Genomic DNA, 22098 nt, shown 5'->3' with positions numbered 1-22098 from the left:
TTGGTTGTACTTTCAAGACAGACTTAAAAAAAATAAACAGAATTGAAAACAATTAATGTGATTATAAATTAATATAATATATAGACACCCTAAAGCTCAAAGTCACAAACATAACTCAAATCACAAATGTGCTTTTGACTAAAACATGACCTTTTTAATATTATCTAAGTAACTGCAAATAAATTTCTCTTTAAGGGCATCAGTGCAGCCTTTTTCTTTTTAAAACTATTTTACCTGGAATTACTTAAATTTTTACCACTTTAAAAATATAAATACACTACCCTAACTTTAGAATACAGGAAATGCTAAAAGTATAAACATTTTGGTTGGTGTTTTTTTCATGTATCTATCTTGAGTAGAAAATACAGTTCCAAGTATATGGCATTATATATGATGAATGAGAGGGGGGAAATGTTTAAAATACTAATTCCCTGACTTACTATAGGAATAATTAGAAGTAAAAAGTTTTATCTAAGTCCTTTTGAACTTTATAGTGTAGTATGCCTTCTCATATACTTTATATTTTCATTAAAATGCTGTGTTAATGCTACATTTCTTAGGATTAATAATCTACAGTGAGGAGGAGGAGACCTCAGGTAAGGTCTTAGATGTGACAAAAAGTTTCTTGGCTTATTCCTCACAGTTAAGTGTGCACAAACCTTTGATAAAATGTGTTTTCGACTGCACTGGCTTTTCCAATAATGACAGATCTACACTGCTTAGTACCACTTATTAATACAGATACTGATAAAGTAGGATATTTCTATAATTGATTTTTTAATCATGCAATTTGATGAACATCTAAACGCTAAACAGACGCAAAAGACCAATTTGTAAAGCTAGGCCATTTTAATCTTTTTTTTTTTAAAACAATAGAATAAATAGTTTTCTTGATGACTGCAGACATGTAAGGCTGATTGGCAGTATTCAGAAATATCAGAGTAATGGTTTCCTGATTGGTGTGTAGTCTTCAATAATTATAAGGAGTTATTTGTATGTATCTGCTGTCAAACCAGTAAGACTGCATTTATGCATCCGTCATTTTCAGGATTGTTGGTAACCTGGGCATATTTTCCTAAGGAAAACAAAACAAAAAGGAGGGATGTTAGCTAATAAAAATTACCTTTAAAGAATACATATAATCTTTGCCCAAATTATTTACAATTACCACTTTTAAGAAAGAAAAAATGGATGACCATAGTATATAAATGAGATTTTATAAAATGAAATCACTCAAGACCAAGCTTGAGTTCTCCATACAATTTTTATATAAATATTGTTTTTATAAATGGTGGCTAGCTTCATTCTGTTACTATGTTATATTAACAAGCCTTTATGGATTGACCTGAGCAATGCTCCTTTTCCACACGATTCTTGCTGGAAAAAGCATCAAGTATTAACTAAGTTTCAAATCAATTTAACCTATTTTAAAACCGAGGTCAAGGGACTTACCTGGTGGCGCAGTGGTTGAGATTCGCCTACCAATGCAAGGGACACGGGTTCGAGCCCTGGCCCAGGAAGATCCCACATGCCGCAGAGCAACTAAGCCTGTGCGCCACAACTGCTGATCCCACGTGCCCCAACTACCGAAGCCCGCGCGCCTGGAGCCCGTGCTCCGCAATAGGAGAAGCCACCGCAGTGAGTAGCCCCGGCTAACCACAACTAGAGAAAGCCCGCCCGCAGCAACAAAGACCCAATGCAGCCCAAAAATAAATTTATTTAAAACAAACAACTGAGGTCAACTAACATGAAGTATGTGCCAATGACTCATACTGAAGATTCAATCAAGAAGCTATACAGTTTAAAAGAACATTAATGTTTCAAAGAACATTAAAGTTTAGAAATATCTGGGTACTGAAAGCAGAAAACTAAGAAAATGAAGAAAAAATTTAAAATTGTTGCATGACATATTTCAGGCTTTAATTATTACTGAAATAGTGTGGCTACAGTGTTCGCTGTCTGCCTCCCTTCCCCCATTTGTGGGCAATTTATTTTCTTCCAATATTTTTCAGTTACAATTTCCCATCTGCTTTTCTCATATCTTTTTAAATAAAAAGCATCAAAAAAATATCTAGCAATGTAGTAAACCTTACGTAACTGAAACCAGTAAACTAAAGAAGAACTGCATTCATAACTCTCTACAGTGTTCTTCCTAAAGATTTAAATCTGATTCACATCAAGTTTAATTGCATTAAAATTTGCTCTATACTTTATGTCAACTTAAAAACTTCTATCTTAGGATTATAACATTAGCAGCCCCATATTCAAAATTGTACTTACCCCAAATGACCTTGCCTCCTTGTGTCACTAAGCCCAACTCGCTCACGTTCACTTCAATAACAGTACCTTTGGTAATAACACCCAAAGCTGTATATAGTGGGGATGAGGGATTCTTCTTCACACCAAGTATCGGCAGGCAGAAGGTGGCTTTCAGTTCAGGATGTGTTACGTGGGCCTTCTTAAAACGTAATCCCTAGTAAGTCAAACACAGTGTTTTGAGTCGAAAATGTTAATGATGAATATTGATCCTTTTTGCTTATCTTTTCCAATCATCTCCCCACCCTGCCCCAAAAGGATTGAGTGTCTAATCTTAAGGCATCGAAGAAAATACTTAGAATTAATTCTACAGACTAAAAACCTCATAGTTAACAGGAAAAGTATGTGGGGGAAAAACCCAAACACATACTTCTGAAAAGTTTTCACCATGGAACAGCTACCTAGCATCATATTCAGATTTTCTCCTGTCCAGTTACCTATACTTCCTGAGGACTTGCTACATGCCAGGCACTATGCTAGAGCTCACAAACAGCACCATTTAAACGTGATAGCCTTACAACTCTCCCTATTTTTTTTTTAAACGATAAAAACAAGGATCAGCAGGTTAAATAACTTGTTCCCAGGCTAAATAGTGTGAGGGTGGAATCAAACTTAAGTATCTTGATTCCAAGTCTGTATACTTCAGCCACCTTCCATGATGAAAGATTGTCAGCTTTCTTTACGTTGATGGTTAATACTGGTCAAAAACTGGAGAGAGCCCAGAGAGATCTCTGTTACAGAGACCAGATTCACCCAGTCACCTAGATACGGTCTTCTGGGGTGAAGGCACTTTAGAAGCCACAACACTTTGCAATCTCTTAAATCTGATTTTTCCCTGTATGGGGGGAAGGGGGCAAATGACAGTAAATCAAATTCTTAGTAACAGACTCATTAGTCAAGCTTACATAACATTCAGAATGCCATATGATTAATTCACAATAAGAAACATATCTGCCAAACTACAGAAAGCCTAGAACACCTTGACTAGTATATTCTCTCCCTGTAGAACTTGTTAAGATTACCAAAAGGTATTTAGAAGATTATGAATATACAATCAAAATAAGGGGAGTCCATGATGGAATCCAGGGATGGGTGAACATTTTCTGTAAATAACCATACAGTGAAGCTCTTATTTTAGGCTTTGCAGGCCACATGGTCTCTGTTACAAATACTGTCCTCAAACTCTGTAGAAAAAAATAGCCATAGACAATATGTAAATGAACAGGCACGGCTGTGTTCCAATAGAACTTTTTTTTTTTTATAGAAGCAGGCTGTTTGACAACATTTTAATTCACTGAAAATTATTCAGGTTGAGAGCTAGAGTAACACTGCCAACTTTCCCCTCTTTGTTTTTGTAAGCAGGCTGGTATCCAGTGGGCAGATTAATTCATTCTGTTTAAAGACATTCTGCAGAAATATATCTTCAATTTTATTTGGGGAGGTGGAGAGGAGATTGGTTTTGACCATCACTGCTGTCAACAGAAATTAAAGTCCCATTTTAATATTCTCTTTTGTCAATGACTGCATACTAAGTATTTTCAAAAGCATTAAGATAGTTCCCTTACTAAACTGGAATTAACTCTTGAAAAAACAATTGTACTCATTCTCTAACTGTTCTCAAAGACAAGTGTCAGGCACATAGTAGATCACTTGTTCAATGAGTAAAATGACTGTGGAAAATGAAGATTCTAATATGTCATATTTAAAAGTCAAGATTCACTGACAATCTCTGTAATGAAACTTCCTTTTCATCTCAAATATCCTATGAAGCTGAAGACAAGGTTCTTGACAGTAGTGGAAGAGTGCTAACCAATTCCATCAGTAACTTAAAGTAACAAAAATAGCCTAAAAACATCTTCCAACCTGTTCTTTTCTATCAGTTTTAGGAATTTCAGGAAACTGTCAAGTACTTTATCCAGTTTAACATAGGAAATGATATTTAAGCCATCGCACTCTAGCAGGGTCTTACCATTGGCCTAATGAATCTTTCATATTTAGGTGGTTTTCGAGTAAAGCCATCTCCAACAAAGCAAACTTTAGTAACCATCCTCTTCCAGGCTTTCTTCTTTCTCTTTCCCGTTCGAATAACTTTTAATACTTCTGTTTCTCCCTGGGCACGAACTTTGGGCAGAGGGACTTCCCATTTTCCCTAAAACAGGCCACAGTTAAAATTTATATTCTTAGTAAAAGACAATGAGAATAAAAAGTCAAATATTTTTTAGTTGTACAAAGTAGTAGATTCACTTTTTTGTGTAACCAACAACATTTTGGCTCAATTTTTTTCTAGAGATCTGCACTGTCTCCTGAAGTTAATTGGAACTAGTTAAGTTTACTACTAAATAGTTAATAGGGTAAAACTGGAAGACTGTTTCCACCTTTTGTTTTTAACATCTTTATTGGAGTATAATTGCTCTACAATGGTGCATTAGCTTCTACTGTATAACAAAGTGAATCAGCCATACGTATATACACATCCCCATATCCCCTCCCTCTTGTGTCTCCCTCCCTACCCCACCCCTCTAGGTGGTCACAAAGCACCAAGCTGATCTCCCTGTGCTATGTAGCTGCTTCCCACCAGCCAGCCATTATACATTTGGTAGCGTATATATGTCCGTGCCACTCTCTCACCTCATCCCAGCCCACCACTCCCCCATCCTGTGTCCTCAAGTCCACTCTCCACGTCTGCATCTTTATTCCTGTCCTGCCCCTAGGTTCTTCAGAACCAATTTTTTTTTTAGATTGCATATACATGTGTTAGCATATGGTACTTGTTTTTCTGACTTACTTCACTCTGTATGACAGTCTCTATGCCCATCCACCTCACTACAAATAACTCAATTTCATTTCTTTTTATGGCTGAGCAATATTCCATTGTATATATGTGCCACATCTTCTTTATCCATTCATCGGTTGATGGACACTTAGGTTGCTTCCATGTCCTGATTATTGTAAACTGTCTCCACCTCTTAACATATCTTTATATTTCTACCTTGAATGGATTTTTAGATTACATTTACTAGTAAGACGAAATCATCACCCCATATTTTGTACCTCCCTAGAATGCAGATTCCATGAAAAAATGGAAGCAGTGCAAGACAGTAGAAAAAATTCTGGACCTATCACTAAGGGCATAGGTTCTAGAAGCAACTCTACCATTTCACAGATAAGCGCCTGTGAAGAGTGATTTACAACCTCCTAGATTCCAGTCTCTTCATCTGTAAAATGAAGAGGGGTTAAGTAGATAATCTCTGAAGTTTCTTTTGGTGCTAAAGTTCTACCATTCTAATTTTGATACTTACATATCAAAAAATAAGCAATAAGATTTTAAAAATCCAATCTGGAGACTAAGTTCTTTAAATGCAGATACTGCATATTCTGCTGATACCTAGATTTCTGTCAATCTATCCACAGGTGTTTAAAAATAGTATCTATCTCTTTTTCTCTGCTTTTAGCAGAATTTAACTTAATTTGACACCAAGTGCAACCCAGAAGTATTTATTTTTTTTAATTGCTCTATTTTTATCTAAGTCAAATCACTTAGGATGCTTTCCACTATTCTACTTTTTAACCAGTTTTGGCACTGCAGGGCAACAAAAACAAGAAGCAGTTGTATCCTTCTCCACAACAGCACAACATTAGGAGTTGTCAAGTATAAGAAGCTGTTTTAAATAATTTTTTAAAACTAAAGACACATGGCATTCTAAAAAAAATTTTAAATCCTGTTGAATGTTCTCATGGTGAGAAAGCACATTTTTTTATTAAACATTTTATATAAAATGAAACTTACAAAGACTTCCACATCTAAATAATGGGAATAGTTGGACTTCATTTTTCCATTTAACTGAAGAAACAAAACTAAGAACCTCAAATATGTATTTAAATAATTCTCATGAACAACAGCAACAAAAATAAAGACTTCAATTTTTATTGCTTACCGCTTTCTCTTTTCGTTTTTGTTTGATCATATTGGAAAGTACTTTAGCTCGAGACTGTCCCTCTCTGTCCAGTAGATATGCAGGTACTGCTCCTTGTGGAGTCTTTTCATCATTCTTCTGTTTGGTGTTTCTTTTTTCATGCATCTTAATACTACCAAGAATGAAAAAGATTCAGGATTATTGGTTTTAATAATTATTACTCGAAATACTAACTTGGTACAACAAATAAATGATCACTTACGTCTTTTTCATTTGTATTTTCTCAGCATGGCGCTGTTTATGGTAGAGCTTAGCTTTCAGACCAATCATTTTTTTTGCCTTCTTTGAACGTTCATGAGCCTCTCGACCTTCCTTCTTTCTCTTTTTCTCATGGTAATCCAAACGATATCCATAGCGCTTACGGTGTAACTCGATATATTCATTTTGTGGCTATAACGACGCAAGAAGTGTTACTTTAATTTAAAAAAAATCACTGACAGAATTATTCTAAAATACTTTTTTTTTTTTTTTTTTTGCGGTACGTGGGCCTCTCACTGTTGTGGCCTCTCCCGTTGTGGAGCACAGGCTCCAGATGCGCAGGCCCAATGGCCATGGCTCACCGGCTCAGCCGCTCGGTGGCACGTGGGATCTTCCCAGACCGGGGCACGAACCCGTGTCCCCTGCATCGGCAGGCGGACTCTCAACCACTGCGCCACCAGGGAAGCCCTAAAATACTTTCTTTTGAGTAGCATATAAAGTATAGAAGGTCCTAGGTCATCCACTGATCACTTGATTAAATAACTCTTGCACTATTAAGCCTAATCACATGATGTAAGTTAAATAAATTTTGATCCTGAATGATATGAGGCATCAGGATTTACATCTGTAATAAACTCAGTGAAAGTTACTGTTCATTGAAGAGAACTGTCCAAAATCCACTGGACCACAAAAGGGATGATCTAATTCTAGGATCTCTCTCTTCTGAACATTGATAATCTGGTCTTTCAATATCATCATCATACTTTTTAAAAATTTAATAACATTTTACTCAGTTTTATTGAAGTATAATTTACATACATACAATGAAGTGTGCCCTTCTTAGGTGTAGATATAGAGTTGTAAGTTTTGACAAGCTACACAGCTCTGTAACCACCACAATCAAAATTGAGAATATTTCCAACACCCCAGAAAGTTCCCCTTTGAAGTCAATCCTCTTTATCCATCTCCAATCTGATATCTATTGTCCTAGTTTTGCCTTTCCCAGAATGAAATGTAAATGGAATCTACAGTATGTAGCCTTTTGCATTTAGCTTCTTTCACTTAGCATAAGGCTTTTGAGATTCTCCTATGTTGTTGCACGTATCCATACTTCATTTCTTTTGACAAGTAGTCATTTTATGGATATACCACCGTTTGTTTATTCGTTTACCAGTTGATGGATATTTGGGTTGTTTCCAGTTCTTAGTGAGTAAACATTTGCATATAAGTCTTTGTGTGGACATATGCCCAACTGTTTTCAAGGTGGCTGTACTATTTTGCGTTTCATGAGCAATGTATGGGATCCCCTTTCGCTTTTTAAGTGCCTGTTTTATCTTATATACCAATATTGTTTTATTTCAACACGCAGCCCCAGTCTATTTGTACTTTAAGACTACAAAAATAAAACAACGGTGTAAAGCCAACTCCAGCACGGAGAATAATGCTATGTAACATTCAACAAGGTACTAGGTATCTTGTGTGGTGTTTTCAATTGCTATCACATACACCTGGCAGCAACCATGAAAAAGGTATATGGAATGCCACTTTGCAGAGAAACAGAGATTAGACATGTAGTAGAAAGACAAAGGGTCTGGCAGTCAGATCTGGGCTATAAGCCCGGCTCTGCAATTCATTAGCTGCTTGGCCGGTGGCAGGGCATACCTTCGGTTTCCTCTATACTCTATACGGTATAGAGTTATCACTAGGCTCTGGCACTGATGGTCACACAACTTTGGGCGAAGCCAGGAATTTAACAGAGTGAAACCTGTCTGGCTCTAAAAGCCTGTGCTCGGGCAAATACCCCACTCTATGGCCCGAGACTGAAGTTGTCTTCGCTCCTCGGAGCGCACCCCACTCTCTTTCCCTCAACTGCACCTCACTTCCGCCTACCAGCCCTCACCGCTAACCCCAGCGCCCCTGGACCCCCAGGCCCCGCCACCTCTGACGCCCTAAGCGGCGAGCTCCCGAGGCGACCTTCTCACCATGGTGACGGCCGCCGAGCCACCGGGTGCAGCCGCCGGGGCGCAAAGAAGCTCTCAATTTTCTGGTCTTAGAGACCCACGAGCCGACTCCAAGCCACCCGCGGCAGGAAAAGGACGCTTGTAACTCGACCGACTCCAGAGAAAGCGCCACACAGCCGTTCCGAGCCGCCGTTCTCCACTTTCAGCTAGAAGGACGGAAGTTGCTGGCCGGCGGCTTTTGAGTGGGGCACCGCCGGAAGTGGTGAAAAGCGGCGTCGCCTGAGGCAGAGGGAAGAAGACGTAAGTTCCGCTCACGGGTAGGGTGTTCTCTGAGTTAGGGCGTCGCGAAGTGAGGCCTTTGCACTGTAGGGTGCAGCCCATACCTCGGCTCTCACCAGCCCGGCGGGAAAAAGCCGACCTCCGGAATGCGACCAAGTGCCAGGTGGGTACGGGGCCGCGCCGTGTGACTCCTGCGTGCCTAGGCCCACGATGGCCATTGGCGACCTTACAGGATGCTACAGCCAGGCAAGCACGAGGACTGCAGGGCCTTCGCCCCATCACCTCGGTGTCCGCCCACGTGTGGGCCTTTCTCTCTCGCCTTTGGCGAGAGCGACTGGTCTTGATTCCTGTCATCGTGTGTAATGTGTACACAATTGAGAAGGATGCAGGGGAATGAAAACTTACTGTAGAGGAAAGTAAATTACTGGGCCTTAACAGCTGTCAGAAAAGAAAGACAACGTCCTGTTTTTCCGGACTAATTTCTGAAATTCCTGAGGCCTTTTGGTGCCCAGGACGGTGCCGAGTGGATTTGCATCTAGTGGTCCTCTAGTGGTACCGAGGAAAGCTGTCGGTTTTTACATTTTAATGTACGGTCGTTGAAGTTCCCTTAATTACCCTCACGGTCTGGAACGTCATTGTTATTCGTCTCCCTAAGTCTTAGAGCTTGGATTTGAGGCAGTTTTTTTTTTAAGTCTTCATCTTCTAATGGGACTTATTTCCTTTAAAACCCGAACTAATTCTAACTAGCGTTTGTATATTTTCAAGTATAGTAAATTATGTAATCTCTCTTCCTGGGATACACTTCCCCCTGGTATTGCCTTCCTTACCTGATTCAGGTCACTGTTTTATTGAGACCTTCCATGAGCTCCTTTTTTATAGTTACTACTGCCCCAGTTCCCCTTTCCTGCTTAATTCTTTGATGTAGCACCTGTCACCATAGGAGATGCTATGTATTTTATTTATTTATTTTGTTTATTGTTTGTATCCACTGATTAGGATAGGGACAGGATGAGGGAAGGGATTGTTGGATTGTTTTTTCTTCACTACTTTTAACCCCATTACTTAGAAGGCAGTGGTAGACACACAGTAAATAAATTCTTGTTGATAATTGAATTTACTTCTCATGTGGATCCTGTGATGTGATAGATGAAACGACAGGCTCAGATTTGAAGTGACTTGTCAGAGATCACAGAAAACTTGGGGCTCCAGCAAGTCCTCTGACTGTAAAGCCTAGTCTGGCGTTTTCCACCACAAGTAAAGGGCCCACTTGACATTTCTGGTATAATTAAAAGTTTATGGAGAGTTTTAAAAAGACTTTATTGATTGTAATAATTATGACAGGCAGAAAAATGCATATTGTAGATGAACGTTCTTAGTGGATTCTTCAAAACCTGAATATACCTGTATAAGCAGCACCCAAATCAAGAAATTACCTACACCTGAGAAGCCCTCCTCGTGCCTTTTCCTAGTAACTGTCATTCCCAAGGGTACACACTATCCTGACTTCTAACAGAATGGATTAGTTTTGCCTGTTTTAAACTTGACATAATGGAATCATATAGTATGAACTTTTTTGTGTTGGTTTCTTTTGCTTAACATTGTGAGATTTACCCTGTTTCCTGTCAGTTTACAGAAATTTTTAATAGGTTTGTTTAAATTGTGAACTCATGTTTTTTCATTTACAACTCTCAAAGCCATAATGCCCTTTTCTCTTCTGAATCAGAAATAGAAAATAAATGTTTTAGAGGTTAAGCAATAGTCACATTTTGATTTGTGTGAAATAGACAAGGCAAAGTTATTGCTATGTGGGTTATCATTTGTTCTTTCAGCTGTGATGGTGGGATAAAAATGGCCTAAACTGATCAATGTCAGCAAAAAGATCTCTTAAAAAATTTCTTCCTGTGTAACTGGCAGTAGCCAAGTTGGGTATCATCACTACTTTGGTACATCTACAAGTATATACTAGATACCCAGTCTTTGCATTTTGGCAGTCAGAAGCATAAAAATGTATTCCTTCGATCTGTATGAAACTTTGACAGTATTTATTGGTATAGTTTAGAAGAAAAAGCCAGGAGATGTGAGAGCTGCTTTATAAATTGCATGGTGTTAAAAAATGAAGCTTATTTGTGTTAAAAGAGGAAGAACAGGTACAGTAGTAAGAGCCATGCAGAAAGTATTATGAATGAAATGTTTGCTATTGTGATATGCAGGATTGTTAAACCTAATATTTTTCTTGAGGATAGGGATCATGTGTTACTCATTTTCATGTTTCCAGTAATCAACTCCTTGTGTTGCTCCAATGAATGTTAGATGAACAGGGAATTGGAAGGGGCTTTTTCAGTCCAGGTGACTTAAATTTAAGAGTATCTTTAACTACTGAGCATTTTTTTTTAGCGAGTAAAAGTTGATTTGCCAGGCTTTTTTCTTGAATGAAGTTAAAGGCTAGAACTAATTTTTAAAATTTAGATAAATAGCTTGTTTTAGAACTTGTGACATAAATTCTGTAGTGAAAATGAATGTTTAGATAGATAGCTTGAGATGATCTATTCAATATAAAGAGAAAAAGAGCAAAGATGACATTAGGGATTGATGTTAATCAATAATGAACATATTGGCCTAATTCATATTGATACTTTTTTAAGAAACAGTGAATATGACACAAATCTAAATTGAAGTTTCTAATTTAGGAAAAATTACTAAGTACAGTAACAAATACCGTATGAAAACACTATTTTAACTTGATGCTTTAGAATCTCTTTTCCTACATTACTTTATCATCAGCAACATCTTCATTTGTGCTTTTATGCTAATGTATGTTGTGATTGTACTTTAGTGTCCCGTGATTCCTGTTTTTGTGTATTAAGCCTTAAAGACGTGATAGTCTACTGATTTAAAAAAAAAAAAATAGTCCATGGATTCTTTTGTTTATTGGTTGTGAACTTGTTGATAATGTAGAATGGGTATTTACCTATTTTTTTCTCATTACTTGCCGTTTTTATACCATCAGGTGTCACAGTTTTTAGTGAGTACTTATGTTACCAAACCAGGCTTGAGTCCACTTGCCTGAGCGCAATAAAGCCAGTCTACTGACACCGGGTTGTGGTGAAGGAAACTGCAGCACTTATTGCAGGGCACTAAGCAAGGAGTCTAGGTAGCTAGTGCCTAAAAGACCCAAACTCCCCAGAGGCTTTCAGGGAAAGGTTTTAAAGATAGGGAGAGGGAGGGGGATTGTGGGGTGTGTGATCATCTCATGGACACTCTTCTGACTGGTTGGTGGTGAGATAGTCGGGAGTCAACATCATCAACCTTTTGGTTCCAACAGTTCTGGTGTCTACATGCTTGTGGGCAGCATATAGTTAACTTCTTCCACCTGGTGGGGGTTTCAGTATCTGCAAAATAACTCAAAGGACATGGCTCAGAATATTATCTGTAGCCCTTTAGGAGGAACTAAAGGTCCTTGACTTTGTTTAATGGCTAAACTATTATTATTTTGTCTTGTTTGACTGTTTTATTTCTGCACTTTCTCACTTCTCTTATTAAATTTATTCTTTGGAACTTGGGGAAGCCCTAGGAGGCTAAAGTTTTTCTACAGACAAGGGGCAGACCGAGGACTTGGGAGAGGAGTCTGTTCTGGGAAGGGCCCAGAGGGCCCTGCTTTGTTACACTTATGTGTTGTCCAAGGCCTAAGGAGGTCTGGGCCTTGTAGAATAACTCACTTGATAGTACCAGTAGGAAACCATTTTTGTTGAAAATCATTGAGCCATGGGGAAGAAGAAAATCAGTGGCGGGCCCTAAATGACTTTATAGGTCAAAAAAATGTTTGAGGAATTGTGCTAGGCTGCTGGTAGAAAATCCCACCTTTTGGGCAGCTCCCAGTAGTGGAGATAATGTGGAAATACCACATTTGTCATGAGTAAATATAAGTTCCAAGTGTTATGAAAACACAGACAAGGTAGTATTAAAACTTTGTAGGAGATTAAGAAAGGCTTCCAAGTTGGGGCTTAAATACTGAATAGAAATTTGCCAGGTGTGTGGCTTTGGGAATTTGAGGACTGCTTTCAGACAGTGGCACCATTACATGCAAAGGTGTTAGAGCGCAGTGTTTTAGAGGAATTTTGGCTAGAGCTCCTGGAATAGAGTAGGGAGTAAGAGAGTACAAGGCTGTGAAGGTAGTTAGGGACAGAATTTGTTGTATTAAGAACCTTTACAGGTTTTTAAGTAGGGAATTGACAAGATGAGGTTGTTTACTTGAAAGGTATGTGTCAAGAATGGATTCAAGAAGTGTTTCCCACTTAAGTGATCTGAGTACTACTTTTTTAAGACTGACAACTGAATTACCTGTGCTATTAATTACTTAATATTTTTCCTTAAATTCACACTTTGGTGTAAATAATTTCATCATAAGCAACACTACAAGATCACAGATTTTGTTGGCTATTGTTTCTAACATTTGTTCAGTTTTTTTGTTTGTTTTTTTTTACTTATAACGTAAAATAATCATGGGCAGTCACTTCAAGAAACACAGTGCTGGAATAAGTTTAAAAAATTTTTGGTCTGTAGGAACCCTTCACACTTAAAAATGAGTCCGAATGAACAGTTTTGTTTGTATGGGTTGTAATTGATATTCAAATACCAGAAATGAAAACAAATCTTTAAAATGTTTTAATAATTCATTAAAAATAATAAACCATTAAATATTAATGTAATTAATATACTTTTATGAAAATATCTATATTTTCAAAAACAAAAATCATTTTGTTTGAAGAGTGTTTTATATTGCTTTACAATTTTGCAAGTCTTTTTAATGCCTGGCTTAACAGAAAACAGTTTACATCTGCTTCTGTATTTATTATGTTACTGTATATATATTTGTAAAATGTTTGGTTGAAGTGTCTGAAGAAAATCTAGCAGCATACATATATGTGGTTGGGAAAAGGAGGAGTATTTTAATAGTCTTTTCAGAAAATTGTGGACCGTCTTAGATGTTATACCAGGTTTTGACAAGTGATGGTTTCTTAAAGGTTAGTTGCAATGTGGGATCAAACCATATTAGTGAGCTTTTTGTATTCTGTTATGGTAGAATCCATTGTTCTGTTTTAGCATGGATCTAACGTGCATGATTTTGCAAACATTCTGAACTTTGGCATTGGAAATGAAGAAGGGGGAATAGATTCAAGATATATTTAGGAAATAAAAGGACTTGGTGAGACTTCCTAAATAAGGGTAGTGAATGTTTCTGTCTTAAGATACAGAAAGGAGCAGTTTTAGGAGGAATAATAATAAGTTTTGACATGCCTTCTTACATAACATGGTGCACAGTGGTTTAACCTTTTCTGTTTACTTGTTGCCCACCTTCCTCAGTCTCATATACTTCCATGCATTTCTCATAGCTTTGACAGTGTACTTGATGCATCGTGAATATTTAGTAAGCGTTTTTAAACTAAAGATGCTTAGTTTCCGTGATCATAGAAGAAGAGGATTTACTTCTGTATATTTTTTACATGGTAGAAATACATATTTACATATTTATGGTAAATCAATATACAAATATGGTAAATCAATATATTAGGAAAATCAATATACAAATAAACCAAAAACTTATACTATCAGTGAGAAATTACCAAGTTAACATGTAGATGCTTACCTTTCTATACTTAATTCTGTTTTTTATTTTTACAAAAAAGTGCTTTTTGGTTGGTATGATATATTTTTGTAATTTCAGTATATCTTTTTCTACAGTATCTTCATATCTTTCTTTTTTCCTTTTTTAAAGTTTTTTTGATGTGGACCTTTTTTTTGGGTACGTGGGCCTCTCACTGTTGTGGCCTTTCCCGTTGCAGAGCACAGGCTCAGCGGCCATGACTCGCGGGCCTAGCCGCTCCGCGGCATGTGGGATCTTCCCGGACCAGGGCACGAACCCGTGTCCCCTGCATCGGCAGGTGGACTCTCAACCGCTGCGCCACCAGGAAAGCCCTGATGTGGACCATTTTTAAAGTCTTTATTGAATTTGTTAAGATGTTGCTTCTGTTTTATGTTTGGTTTTTTGGCCTCGAGGCATGTGGGATCTTAGCTCCCCAACCAGGGATCGAACCTGCACCCCCTGCATTGGAAGGCGAAGTCTTAACCACTGGACCGCCAGGGAGGTCCCTCTTCATATCTTTCTTGAAGAGTTAAAGGATATTGAAAAAATAAGGGACCATATTCTCATGTTTAGTTTGAGCTTTCATTTTCTGAATTGCACATTTTCTTTTTGATAGCTACAAATATTATTCCTACTTTTTAAAAGTAATACATTTTTACCTAATATATTACATTTGCCTTACTTACATATGTCTTACATGTAATACATAAATTTAGTTTTGTAATTTTGTATATTTCTTTTTCAGAGAATAACAGCTTAGAGGTCCAAGATGTCCAATCTGAGGATATTTGCAGTGAATCATAAGAAAATATCCAGCTTGCACATTAACGTAAGTTTTTCTTGTAAAATTAAATGTACTTCAACAGCTTCAGTTACTTGACTTCCCCAAAGGTCTAGTGTATCTCATATACTAGTATATCAACAGTTTCTTAACAGGGGGTATGGGGGAACCTGTAATCAACAAGAAGTATGCCTTATCATTAGTCTATAAATTCATTTTGCTACTTTAAAATCACCTGTGCAGCATTTTGAGACTATCTGTATTCCATTTTTGAGGTCGTTAGCAGCCCAAGGAGTTGCACAGTTTTTCTTCAGTGTTTTCATTTCTGATGCTTTCAGACTGTACACCCTGTGATAGGTGATGCTGTCTTACCCTGGCCATTATGAAGTAGAAATTTAAATAGTTGGAGTCTCTTCTCTACTCTTAATATATTTGCTTAGAATAATAGTGTTTTATTGCCAGAAACTTGGTAACTAATGTAGAAATAATACAGAAGGCACAGGTATGCATTCTGTGACATCATGAAAGGCAGATTGTGGCAGCCCAAAATCACTACATACACTAACGACAATTCCAAATATATTGACAGCCATTAAATGTGTATTTAGTGGTCCAGGGATAAATCGATGGAGAACATTCAACCTCTATGTGGGAATATTAGGAGAAGATACCTGGGGAGCTTTTTAAAATGCTATAGTTCCTCCAGCTTCCCTTCCTTTTTAAAAGCTCTCCAGGTGATTCTAATATGTAGCCGCTGTTATAAATCTAGGTGAAAACACCTAATGGTTTCAGAGTTCATGACTCCCACCAGCTGTTAATAGGCTTAAAGGAGAACCAAGGGGTATCCAGGGTTAGCAACCTTATTTAACCTTTCTGGCTCTCTGGAAACTTTAGGGTCGTTCTCAAACGGCAGCTATCAGAATCACCTGGAGGGCTTGTTAAAACACATTGTTGGACGCTATCCCTAGAGTTTCTGATTCTCTTCTCTGGAGTGGGTCCTGAGAATTTGTCTTTCAAATAAGATCCCTGTGATGCTAATGCTGCATGTCTAGGAGAGCCATCATCTAAGGTCAGCTCAAAAGAGCAAGCAGTATTAATTTTATCCTTATTTTTTATTGTAGTGTAATTTTGTGTTGTCACTTTTTAAAAGAATTGGAGTTAATAAATTGAGACTACTATATGGAGATTCAAAGCACAATTATGATGTTAAAACTACATTAGTGAGTTATGCTAAAATAAAATTAACGTTGTTTCTTTTTCTCCTCACTAGAATATGTGTTCCTCAAAAATAAGGGCAAGTCTAAAAAGATTAAGGCTACGTGCGCTTCTTGGAAGAAATTACAGTTCCCTACCAGGTACAAATGTTAGATTCTTCTCATTTTACTTAAACTGCTTGCTTGCTTTCTCCCTTTTCTCTCTGTCTCTCTCTCTCTTTCTCTCTCTGTCATTTGCAATCTTCTCCCTTATTAGGGGTCTCCAACCATTTTGAAAACAGTGGCTCCCTTTTACTTCTTGGCTCTTTCCTTGAGAGTATTAGGAGTTGGAGTATTCTGATAGATGCTAGGAGGTAGTACCAGTAGACTTATGTTCCTCATCTGCTGTCCATCCTCATGAGCTGAGCAAAGGGAAGGGTCGGCTCAGAGGTTTAGCAGTGAGTCTACTTGTAGAGTGCTCTTGCTGTAAACTGTTGATTTTCCTAGTTCATTTCTGGTTTTTATACAAAAGTATTTTCTGTTAATAGAGGTTTAACAGGATAATTTATTTTGAGTGTTCTTAAGAGTAGTTTGGTTTAATATTTATCTGGGATAGATTAGGTTAGGTAATATGGCTATTAAAAGCCTGAAGGCTGAGGAACTGGCTGCAGTTGCCCCTTGAACACAGATTTGAACTTCGATATAAGTTCAACCATGTAAGAGTCCACTTATATGCAGAATTTTTTCACTAAATGGGTACTGCAGTACTACATGATCCACGGTTGGTTGAATCTGCCCATGCAGAACTGAGGATACAGAGGAACGATGTGTGCACAGGGCAGGCTGTGAAGTTATAGTTGGATTTTTGACTGCAGAGCGGTTGGCACTTCTAACCTTCAGGTTGTTCAAAGGTCAATTGTACTGTAATTCTGAATGTGCTTCTTGTGTTTGAAGTAAGCAAGCATGTGGGAGACTTAGTGAAACTACCGTTGACCCTTGAACAATGAGGGGGTTACAGGTGCTGACCCCTCAAACAGTTGAAAATCACATATAACTGTAGTCAGCCCACTGCATCTGCAGTTCCATGTGCAGATTCAACCAGCTGCAAATCGTGTACTGTAGCATGCATGTATTGAAAAAGATCCTTGGATAAGTGGGCCCACACACTTCAAACCTGTGTTGTTCAGGGGTCACCTGTAGCTTCATTCTGTAGCTGTTCTCATTACCATCTTTGTCATGTGAGAATAATGGAGTAAAAATACCAGTTGGCTGTGTGACTTGTTAAAGGCATGTGAATTTAATGTTCTGCATTATTGGTGTATATCTGGGTTTCTATATTTTGCCCGTACAAATTTATCTATAGCAGTATAGATTATCTTTCAGTCTTCAAACTGCCATCAGTTTTTCAAAATGTAATAGAAGTCATCATAATTTATTATAGAAATTTGGGAGAACTGGTTTAAATAGCAGGAAGGTATAAATTAAATTTATAAATGTAACTTCATTGTTTCTTTAGTATTAATAGAATAAATGGTAAGCATGGAGTAAGTCATTATGGACTTTTTTTTCCAGAAATACTGTTAGTTTTTACAAGTTGGCCTTTTACAAGTATTAGATTATTATAGCTTCTATTCAGTGATACCTCCCAGGCTGTCTTTATAGGTATCATGTCCTTGGAATTGCTGAGGGAAGGTAGGTTTCAAGCTGTACAAAAACTCATTATCAGCTGATATGAGTATCACTCTTTGCTCTTCAAGCCTTGACAATGTAGGTTTACAGGACTGTGCTTTTTTTTTTTTTTTTTTTTTTGGTTTCAAGATCTACTAGTGTCTGAAGATTATTGTTATGAACATTCTACTTTTGAAATTCTATTTATTATAGAATTCTATTATAGAATTGTAGCAGGTGGCAGAGATTGGGGTAAATCTATATTTTTCTAAGGATATAATCTAGAAATTGATGTTTAAAAACTTTATCTTGTTTTATTGTCATCCACAGGTTTTTTTAGAGATTGCAAGAAAATAAATTTTAGGTAAATGAGTGTTATATTTAGCTTGAATTTTACTTTAATTGGATTTACTTTAATAGTAATTTTACTATTTGCTTAAAATTCTTTCATTTATAAATTAAAGGAAATTTTCTTTGAATTTAACAGTTCAATTTTAACTCTCTTTCCATTAGGTTTAATAGGAAATGATATCAAGTCCCTTCATTCCATCATCAATCCTCCTATTGCTAAGTAAGTACGGTCATTGATATTGTCTTTTCCATAGGCTGCCATGAAAAGTTACAGGTTTTGCACACAGGCTTAATTCAGCATTTAGTGAATGCTCTAATTTCTGTAACTTCCTGCCCTAGCTAATTAACTATAAATAGATATTGGTATGTATCTTAAAAGCTATTTTCTTGTCTCAATTCAATGCTAAAAATTTTTAATGTAGCAACAGCACACTTTTCATAGAAATAAATATAAGATAGTCACAAAATTGTAGTTAGCTCTTTTGTTACTTAGCTGTTTTGTCAGAGTAATGTGATAGTGATATGTTTTCCATTTTTCTAGTTTTTACACCATTATATAAATTGTTGAAATACCAACCAGCTTTGAAATTTGTGCAGCATAGATATTTTGGTTTTACAATTTTAGTAATGTCCACCTTATAATACATGTCTTTTTTTAATTTTTCCCCTTTTAAACAGAATCCGTAATATTGGAATTATGGCTCATATTGATGCGGGAAAAACTACCACCACAGAAAGAATATTGTATTATTCTGGATACACAAGATCACTGGGAGGTTAGAATGGATTCCTCCTCTCACCCTGCCCCCCCCATTGGAAAAAAACATCAATGGAAAATATTTTGATTAAGAAGTCAACCTAGAGACCTTGAGTATGGCATGGAGGCACTGCTGTCTAAACCACAGCATAAAGTTAAGGTAGTTACAGTACTCCAAAGGGTCTTTTTAGGTTCAATTAAACAATCAGACTCACAATACTATCTTGGGCTATAGTTGGCACTGGTCTACTCAGAAGGCTGTGAGACAGGAAACATAGCTTACCAGCAATAGATGTTTCTTTCTATAGAAGTTCTTAGAGCAGTCCACATAGCTGTGTGGGAACTGTCCTCTTTGGCCACCCAAAAGCGATAGCTTAGTTGCAAGGTAACAAGATTCACAGGAGCCACCCTAGCTTAGAAGACTCATGCCCCGTAGGAACAAGCATCTCTTGTTACAGTTCCGTGGGTCATCTTCCTGGTTTCCCACAAGGGGCATGCCATACCCCACTCAGGGAAGCCTAAAGCTATGTATCTTCAGCAGGTATTTATAATTCATTATTTATTCTTCCCAGGTCAGATGTAGTTTACCAATCGGAAATTATTTTTTCCATAAGTGTGTTGCCTAGCAATGCAGTTGGCATACTTGTTTTCTGGGCTCTAGGAGAAGAGAGCCAGAAAGTTAACCAGAGGTCAAATTCCCATGCAGAACAAGAAAGGATTTCATAAATCCTTAACCCCCAGTAGTAGTATAATTTACCTAAGTTTTGAATTTACTTTTTTATTATAGTATGTCAAAAAGTGTGGTTCTTTTTTTTTTTAATTTTATTTATTATTTATTTGGTTGTGCTGGGTCTTAGTTGCGGTAGACGAGCTCCTTAGTTGAAGCTTGAGGGCTCCTTAGTTGCGGCTCACCGGCTTCTTTAGTTGTGGCATGCAAACTCTTAGTTGCAGCATGCATGTGGGAGCTAGTTCCCTGACCAGGGTTTGAACCCGGGCCCCCTGCATTGGGAGCATGGAGTCTTAACCACTGCACCACCAGGGAAGTCCCAAAACTGTGGTTCTTGACCAGGCATGCACATTTAATGCCCATGTATCTTTTAAAGATTTTGTTTTGTTTTGTTTTTAAATAACAGTGCCCTAGCTCCACTCTGAAAACTAAGATTCAGCATGTCTGGGTATGGCCTGGATGTCTGTATTTTTGCATCACGTATTTTGAAACTTGTATTTGACTCACACACACTTATGATTGTTATATTTCTCTGATAAATCAACCCTTTTATCGTTATGAAGTGCCTTTCTTTATCTCTGGTGAAACAGTTTGTTTTGAAATGTGACATGGAGGTCGTCAGGTCCAGAATACCAGAAGTAGAAATTAATGTCTTTTTCAAAAGCTCCTCAGTGATTTTGAAATGTGCTCTATTGAGACCTATTTCTCTAGACCCTTGGAATTGGCTGAGACTTAATGTTTATAGAGGAGAAAACCACTCACGATTAGAATCTTCATGATGATAGGTTCCTAAATGTATAAGCACATGAATTTCTCATAGAATTTATTGCTGTGTAAACGGGGAAATAACAGACAGCAAAACACTGAACATTGTTAGGCTTCCTCTTTTGTATCACGAATCTGATTAGAATCCTTCCCTCATATTCCCTGAGTGTATCCTTTTTATTTTATTTTTATTTATTTTTATTTTTATTTTTTGAGGTACGCGGGCCTCTCACTGTTGTGGCCTCTCCCGCTGCAGAGCACAGGCTCCGGACACACAGGCCCAGCGGCCATGGCTCACGGGCCCAGCCACTCCACAGCATGTGGGATCTTCCCGGACCGGGGCACGAACCCGCGTCCCCTGCATCGGCAGGCAGACTCTCAGCCACTGCGCCACCAGGGAAGCCCCCCTGAGTGTATCCTTGAGTCGAGGGTCCAGATGAGGTGGATGCAGGCAATTTTCAAGTAAACAGTTATTTTTTAATTGTGGTAAAAAAAACACATAACATAAATTTTACCATCTTAACCATTTCTAAGTGTACAGTTCAATAGTGTTGAGTATATTCACATTGTTTGCAACTATTCTACAGAACTTTTTCATCTTGTAAAGCCCAAACTATATGCCCATCGAACAACAACTCCCCATTGCCCCCTCTGCCCAGCCCCTGGAAACCACCCTTATACTTTCTTTTTCTATGAATCTGACTACTCTAGGAATATATATATATTAGATACATATATATACACACATGTACACACACACACACACACACACACATAAACTAGATATGTTTTGAGTTTCTTTTCTGGTTCAGGCCAGAGGCCTAGAAACTATCCAAATTGTGGCAGAATTTGTTGATCCAAGGTTGATTTTATTAGCCATATGTGTAATCATAAAGAAATAATAGGAGGACTTCTATTAGAAGTCTGTGCACCACAACGAAGAGTAGCCCCCACTCACCGCAACTAGAGAAAGCCCACGCGCAGCTACGAAGACCCAACACAGCCAATAAATAAATAAATAATTTATATTTAAAAAAATAATAATAATAGGAAATAAAGATCTTTATCTTTGTGCAAATTTTTATTTTTTGAGTGTCTTAGAAACTTACTGCCTTATTTAGAACCTCTGGTTAGTTATTTGGTCTTTGTCTTCTTAATGATGCTTGTTTTCTCGGTTAGTTATATCGTGAATAACTGGCAATACTGCTACAATTCTTTAACACTGATATTTGGAGTTGCTAACAGATACATTTTTCTTGCTGTTTTCCCCTCTGTTGGTGCATTTGTGTGTGTATGTATATTTATACACACATATACACACACAAAAATGATATGGAGTAACTAGCTAGCATTTTAGAGGTTTAATGCTGACATAAGCAGTGGTAGTATAAGGCCATGATAACTTGAATTTTGATTGGTAAAGATCAGCTCTTTGTCATTTATTTTACTGAATAAGAGTAAAATGCATAACTCAAGAATTTTACTGC

The 22098-nt window shown here is 37.5% G+C and overlaps 2 protein-coding genes across 6 annotated transcripts in view; one reads left to right on the top strand and one right to left on the bottom strand.

Annotated features, from left to right (window-relative positions):
* Window positions 1–830: 830 nt before the first annotated feature.
* On the bottom strand, window positions 831–8752 carry NSA2 (NSA2 ribosome biogenesis factor). Its single transcript, XM_029216414.1, has 6 exons — window positions 8471–8752; window positions 6493–6680; window positions 6252–6402; window positions 4286–4465; window positions 2281–2473; window positions 831–1075 (listed from the first exon to the last, which is right to left on the bottom strand). Exons 1-6 carry the CDS (start codon window positions 8471–8473, stop codon window positions 1008–1010), a joined length of 783 nt encoding a protein of 260 aa, XP_029072247.1. The 5' UTR covers window positions 8474–8752; the 3' UTR covers window positions 831–1007.
* A 7-nt stretch (window positions 8753–8759) lies between these two features.
* Window positions 8760–22098, top strand: part of GFM2 (G elongation factor mitochondrial 2) — a 46387-nt gene continuing 33048 nt past the window's right edge. For 3 of the 5 annotated variants that reach the window (XR_003792631.1, XM_029216408.1, XM_029216409.1), the window contains exons 1-5: window positions 8760–8891; window positions 15115–15198; window positions 16421–16505; window positions 18525–18582; window positions 19041–19138. Coding sequence is in view for 2 of the 5 variants with exons in the window: in XM_029216408.1 (XP_029072241.1) it covers window positions 15139–15198; window positions 16421–16505; window positions 18525–18582; window positions 19041–19138 (301 nt within the window). In the remaining 3 variants the exon portion in view is untranslated. Of the gene's footprint in view, window positions 8892–15114; window positions 15199–16420; window positions 16506–18524; window positions 18583–19040; window positions 19280–20988; window positions 21074–22098 lie in introns of those variants that run through there. The other 2 variants (XM_029216410.1, XM_029216411.1) reach the window with 2 other exon arrangements.

This window comes from Monodon monoceros, unplaced genomic scaffold (genome assembly GCF_005190385.1).
Source record: "Monodon monoceros isolate NGI ecotype Baffin Bay Population unplaced genomic scaffold, NGI_Narwhal_1 Super_Scaffold_12, whole genome shotgun sequence".
Taxonomy (NCBI): Eukaryota; Metazoa; Chordata; class Mammalia; order Artiodactyla; family Monodontidae; genus Monodon; species Monodon monoceros.
The sequence above is the reverse complement of the archived record's forward strand: the minus strand, read 5'-3'. Positions and strand labels throughout refer to the sequence as shown.

What these genes read in the sequence shown, in the direction of transcription:
- NSA2 (XM_029216414.1), bottom strand. An exon ending in AAAATACAAATGAAAAAGAC is followed by an intron (nt 6,403 to 6,492) that starts GTAAGTGATCAT and finishes CATTCTTGGTAG; the next exon opens with TATTAAGATGCATGAAAAAA. An exon ending in AAAAACGAAAAGAGAAAGCG is followed by an intron (nt 4,466 to 6,251) that starts GTAAGCAATAAA and finishes GGCCTGTTTTAG; the next exon opens with GGAAAATGGGAAGTCCCTCT.